This window comes from Plecotus auritus, assembly GCF_963455305.1.
Source record: "Plecotus auritus genome assembly, chromosome: 6".
Classification (NCBI taxonomy): Eukaryota; Metazoa; Chordata; class Mammalia; order Chiroptera; family Vespertilionidae; genus Plecotus; species Plecotus auritus.
The window spans coordinates 141,504,319-141,510,643 of NC_137773.1; the positions used below are offsets into that span (position 1 = coordinate 141,504,319).

At 52.1% G+C, this 6,325-nt stretch overlaps 1 protein-coding gene across 1 annotated transcript in view; it reads left to right on the forward strand.

The window, feature by feature from the left end:
* Nucleotides 1-3,719, forward strand: part of SLC6A11 (solute carrier family 6 member 11) — a 110,432-nt gene extending 106,713 nt beyond the window's left edge. Inside the window, exon 14 of the mRNA XM_080675185.1 lies at nucleotides 987-3,719. Within this exon, the coding sequence (XP_080531311.1) occupies nucleotides 987-1,139 (153 nt within the window). The 3' untranslated portion in view covers nucleotides 1,140-3,719. The remainder of the gene's footprint in view (nucleotides 1-986) is intronic.
* The last annotated feature ends 2,606 nt before the right edge of the window (nucleotides 3,720-6,325 follow it).

The following is a 6,325-nucleotide window of genomic DNA, read 5'->3' on the forward strand; positions in this document are numbered from 1 at the left end:
TGCTTGTGCTCTCAGAGCGAGCCAGGCTCCTGGGCGCCTGCAGGGAATGTGGGTCAAGGGCAGTTGGTCAATTCTGATTTGGGACCAAACATGTCCATAGGAGAGTGGGCCTGCAGCCCTAACACCTTGGCCACCACAGGCCCCACACAGCCTCCCAGTGGCCTTTTGGTATTTATAAATGCCAGTGTCCCCTGAAGAGTCCAGATTTTCTCAGGCCTGGCTTGGAGGGGAGGGAGAGAGGAGGGGGCAGCTACTTGCTGAGCTCCCTCTGTCTCACTAAGCTCACGTATCTGCTGCACAGAGATGGGGCTTGTGAAAGACAGAGACGTCTTTGGAGGTTTCCAGCCCTTCCCTACTGGGAGAACTTGTGTCATTTCATCTACCCCCCTCCATTTCCAGAAGGCTCTGCCAACTGGCAGGAAGGATCTGGAAGGAAAATTGGGGTCAATAGTCCTTACCTCAGAAAATTGCAGTGAATGTAGATATCCTTTGCTAATTTGTGGCTAAATCAACTAATCTGAGCCTTGGGATAATCCTAGAAGGCATGTGCCAGTATTGTCCCCCTTTGACGCATGAGGAAACTGGGCCCCAGTTACATGGTAGATCTGGGGTTCAAACCCAAGTGCCTGGTTCCCAAGTCCACGCTCTTTAACTCCTGTCGGGTGTCAGCTCTCTCATCCTAGTCACCTACAGTGAGCCAGGTACAGGCTGAGCACTTCAGCACCCCCTACTCCTCACCAAATGCCAGGAGTGGGTATCTCCATTGTCCCCATTTTCCAGAAGTGGAAACTGAGACCCAGGGAGCTCAATTCACCATCCAGGAAGGAGCTCTAAGTGGCAGAACTGGGGCCTGGACCTCAATCTGATGACTCCAAACCCCCTGGCCCTTACCCCGTGTTCACTGTGAGGCTGGGAGAGGCCAAGGCAGGCCCCAGGCCCTGGCAGCCACTCTTACACAGCTCTTCTCCTCCCCTCCAACCACCTAGAAATTCCGGAAGTTGGTGATCCCCAGTGCTGATCTGAAAATGAGAGGCAAGCTTGGGGCAGGCCCACGGACGGTGATGGTTAATGACTGTGACGCCAAACTCAAGGGCGATGGGACCATTGCAGCTATCACAGAGAAGGAGACGCACTTCTGAGTGTCCACCTGCCACCTCGGATGCCTCTGCTTCCGTCTCCTTCCCCGGGTGTATAAGAGCATACCTGAAAATGTACTTCACCTAATGATAGAGGCTTGCTCGTTTTGCACAGGACTTATTAACAAGTTAATTTTAAGGTGGCTGTGTATACTGTTTTAAAGTCACATTCCCCTCCTCGCCCCCAATTATCATGTAAGTAACATTACGAAGAGTTAATACTGTACAGGGACTAGCAGAATCTTGTGCTAGGACAATTTTAACCGGTGTTTTCTAGGGGTTAAGAAGAAATGTATCATATGGTCAAATTTTTTATACTCAGGCTGTGGGCAGGTGGGGTGGGAGCGATGCCTGTCCTCCTCTGTCAGCCTTCTAATCAGCCAGTCCATGCCCCATGTTCGTCCCTGAACTTGGCTGCCCCCCTCCTTGCCACTTCCAGGAGTGGGGGGCTTTTCCTTCAAACCCTCCTTTCCCCATCCCCAACCTCTTAGCAGCGGGTTTGCAGACAGCAAGGCTGTGTCAGAGGAGAAAAAGTCCCACCAGACTCAGGACTCCTGGGGTGCAGGCGCACATCTCCCCTGATCCTATGGGTGACTTGGTCCCTCCCTTCCGCTCCCTGGGCCTGTTTCCCCGTCTCCAGAATGGGAGGGCTGGGTCAGGTGATCTCGAGGTCCTTCCCGGCCTGGCAGCATCTCTTGGGGATTCTTGTTGCATGCCTGCTGGCTTGCAGATCTGCCATTCATGTTGGATTCTTCTGAAGACCCTCAGGTAGTCATCCTTGCACCCACCCTCCACCTGCTTATTGTAAATCAAGTTTATCATGGAAACAATGTGGTGGTGATGTGTGTTCTCCCCAAAACTCTAGTTTGATTTCATCCGTGAGTGGTCCGTTCTCTGGAGACCAGCCGTGTTCTGACCCAGGTCGGGCTCCTCCTGCTCTGCCTGCTCTTACCCTCAGCTCTGCCTCTCCATCCTCGGAGGCACTGGCTGGGGTTGCCTGGGCGCTGGTTTTCAGGCTTAGGAAGCAGCCTCTATTCTTCTTGCAGCTGCACATCTGGCCAATGTCCCAGCCAGGAAGGACCTGCATTGTAGGACGTTCCCCCAGCCTCTCAGGAGAAGGAGCTGTGGGGGGCCTGGAGCCTGGTTTCATCCTCCAGCCCCTTCCCCATGCCCCTGCCACACCTTCTCCCTCTGGCTGTCCCAGGCAGGCCCTCCTCTCTCCCCTGCCATCCTGATACCTCAATTCCCTCCTCCTCCCTCCTGTCACCAGCAGAACCTTGGAACCTTGAGGAAGCTTCTTCCCCGCCCTTTTCTGGGGAGCCTTCCTACGGCCTCTCTCCCAGGGTGCTGAGAAGCCTCAGTGCTTACTAAGGGCAGACTGGGCTCCCTGCCCCTCCCCCGTGCAGGCCTGGGCTCTGGGGGCAGGCTGGCTCCTTCCATAGCTCTCTGGATGATCGCTCTCTTTTTTCTTTATTGGATTTTACATCAAGCCTCTACCTTGGATTCTGAGTTATTCAGGGAAAGGGGAAGTGCATTCTTCTTTCTTTTTTTTAAATCCTCACCCAAGGATATTTTTTCCATTGATCTTTAGAGAGAGTGGAAGGGAGAGAGAGAGAGAAAAACATCAATGTGAGAGAGATAAATTGACTGGTTGCCTCCTGCACGGGCCCCAACCTGGGCTGGGGATTGAACCTGTAACTGAGGTAGGTGCCCTTGACCGGGAATCAAACCCACAACCCTGCAGTCCATGGGCAGACACTCTGACCACTGGGCAAACCGGCCAAGGTGGAAGGTGCATTCTTTATTCTTTTCCTTTAGGGTCCCAAGTTTATTTGGTGGAAATGCAAGCTTTGTCCACACTGAGGCTTACGCTTCCTGTAACGAACCTGTGCGTTTGACTCATCCAAAAGTTCCCAAGCTCCCAGCTTCTCTGCTCTGGGCACTGCCCCCCTCTGAGCCCAAGTTTGCTGTGCTGCCCAGGCAGGTGGGACACCTGGTTCTGGTTCCGCTTTTGCACACACAGCCAGGCCTGCCTGGCCCCTCCCTGAGTTCTTTGATCTGGTGGACCCAGGAAGTGTACCCAGGAAGATCAGGGCTCAGCTGGCCCCCCTGCTCGTGTCCGCTGTTGTCTGCTCTTCTCCCAACAGGTCCTGGGGAGGGCGTCTCCCCGCTGCTGCTGCTATGGTTCTCCGCCCACGGCTCCCACGGACGCTCAGCCCGCAGCCTCCTGGCACGCACTGCACTGTACATACATCACCACTTAACATGTCACTCACTTAACACTACTAACAGGGCAGGGCAGAGGGAGGGCCTGTGTTCTTGTTTTTGTAATTTCCTACTAGTATTTGGGTAACTTTGTGGGTGGGTGGGGAGGAAAATGTGGGGGCGAGGGAAACATCATTGTGAAGAATTTTTTGATATTCATTAGAAACAATACATCCTTTCTGAGATATTTACAGTATTATTAAAAATGAAAAAGGTTGTACTGTTTTACATAATGAACATTTTTATTGGGTATTCAAAGGGCACACAGTTGTCTGCTTACTCATTTTTAAAAATTAAAGGAATGAACAAACTATAAGCAAAGTGATACTCATTGGATTTTCTTCCCGTTTATTGCCTCCATGCTATTCCTGCAAAAGTGTCTTGGTTCCTTATTTGGAGGTTGCAGTCTCAACTCAGGACTATAAACTGGAAACACTCAGGGGTGTTTCAGATCACACTTCCTTCCACGTGTTTGCCTTGCATTGAATGTTCACTGTGTGCTAGGGCTTTATAAGCTATCTGTTTAATCCTCACAACAACCCCATAAAGGAGGCACTTTCCCCACTCTATTTATTTATTACTAGAGGCCTGGTGCATGAAATTCCTGCATGGGTAGGGTCCCTGGGCCTGGCCAGCAATCGGGGCCTATTGGGACCGTCTCGCCCAATCCCAATCAGGGCTGGGCCAGCCAGGACCTGATGGCTGCCAGCTAGGGCCTGGGGGCTGCAGGCTGAGGCCCGGGGGCCTGCCGGCTGCGGGATGGGGCCTGCCGGATGGGGGAAGGGACCATGGGAGGTTTGCCGGCCCTGGGGGAGTGACGGGAGAGGTTGGCTGGCTGTGGGAGCACACTGACCACCAGGGGGCAGCTCCTGCATTGAGTGTTTGCCCCCTGGTGGTCAGTGCACATCATAACGACTGGTCTACTGGTCGTTCCAGTTGTTCTGGTCGTTCAGTCGTAAAGGTCGCAAAGGTCACTTAGGCTTTTATATAGAGAGAGATTTTTCCCACATTATAGATATGGGAAATTGAGGCACAGAGAAGTCAATCCCCTTGCCCAGAGTCACACAGCTAGTAAACAGCAGAACCAGAAAGAGAAGTCAGGTCTGTCTGACCTCAAAACCCAGTCTTAATCACTATGCCTTACTGTGTCTTGTGCTGCAAAGCCCCTCACAATAGCAACAGTAATAGCTGCCACAAAGCTCATGCACCTGTCCTCATAGGCAGACCTACATGTGTGAGGCAGGCATGGTGGGGGAGAACAAGGTGAGGATTCGGAGCATGCAGCCTAGATTTGGCTCTAGGCTCTGCCCTTGCCAGCCTCAGTTTTTTAGCTCTATAGTGTGGCACTGTACAAGTCTACCCACTTCTCTGAGCCTCAGTTTAGCCATAGGTAGAACGGCAAGAAAATGAGACCCAGATAGGGAGCATAGCTGGCTCAGGATTCCCCTGGAAGTCCTCTGCACCCTGTTTCATACTCAGCCCCCTGCTCCGTCTCAGGCTGTTAAAAATCAAATAAGCCCTTGGCCTGGGCACCTCATTATCCACAAGGGAGCAAAGTCAGTCTTTGTTGCCAACTCCTGGCCTTCTCTGCCTCTCTTGAATAAGGCCCACTTTGTGGGACATACTTGGAGAAGTAATGCATGCACTGCTCTCAGAGCTTCCAGGCTAGCTGAAGTGTCAGAACCACCCCCTAAGAAACTATAAGCAGGAACCCAGAGCTCAAGGGATGCCAGGGGTAGCAATAAGAACTGTTTGTTGGCCCGGCCAGTGTGTCTCAGTGGTTGAGCATGGCCTTATGAACCAGGAGGTCATGGTTCAATTCCTGGTCAGGGCACATGCTCGGGTTGTGGACTCCGTCCCCAGTGGGGGGCATGCAGGAGGCAGCCAATCAGTGATCCTCATCATTTATGTTTCTCTTTCTCCCTCTCCCTTCCTCTCTCTCTAAAATCAATAAAAACAGTTTAAAATATATTTTTTAAACTTTATTGAATACCTACTATGTTCCAGGTATCATGTGTGCATTACCTCATAGGAGCCTCACAACAAATCTAAGAGGTAAGTATTATTAATCTTATTTTGCATATAAAGAAACTAAGGTTCAGAGACTAAATAAATTGCCCAAGGAAGTATCAGGTATACCTGAAGGCAGAGGAGCTGGGTGGGACCTGGTTTGCTGGGTCTACATAGAGCTCACCTACACAACCACCTAACCAAGGATGTGGGACTTGAGCTGCACCTGAGGGATGGGGAGAGTTCTCCCGTCAGGCAAGGGCACTTGAGATGAGGGAATAGCCTGAGCAAAGGTAGAGGCAGAAAAAGGACTTTGGAGGAAGAGGGTGGAAATAAAAGTCCTCCCCATCCTCTATCTACTAACACCTTAACCTACTGTGAGGCTGGGGTGGCCCCTCCCAATCCCTTCGATAGAGCATGGGAATCAGGTAATGCCATGCTCATCAGGGATGGCACCTGGTGCAGGTCTTGGAGGAGGTGCTCCATGGGGCAGCAGCTTCAATGATCAAGTGCCCAGCTTGCCCCAGAGTGGAGAGCCACAGGAAAGGGAAGAAATAAGCATTGAAGACTCAGTATTGGAAATCATGCTGGGCCCTTTCATGTGGTACCATGCCCTCAGCCACCCTGTGGGTCAACATGGTGTTCACATTCTACCAATGAGGAAACGGGCTCAGAGAAGCAGAGTCCACTACCCTGGGTCCCAGAGCTGGCTACCGGCCGAGCTGCGGACCAGCCCCAGGGGTCTCTGGCTCCAAGGCCATGCACTTGCCACAGCTTACTTTTGGGAGCCACTGCATGCCACCACGACCATCAGCATTGTTGTTGGCTCACTCAAGGCTATAGAGCATTGGTGGTGGCGGAGGCCCTGTAGGGAAAGTCTCTAGGAGCCTCAAAACACCTTTGTTGACACAAAC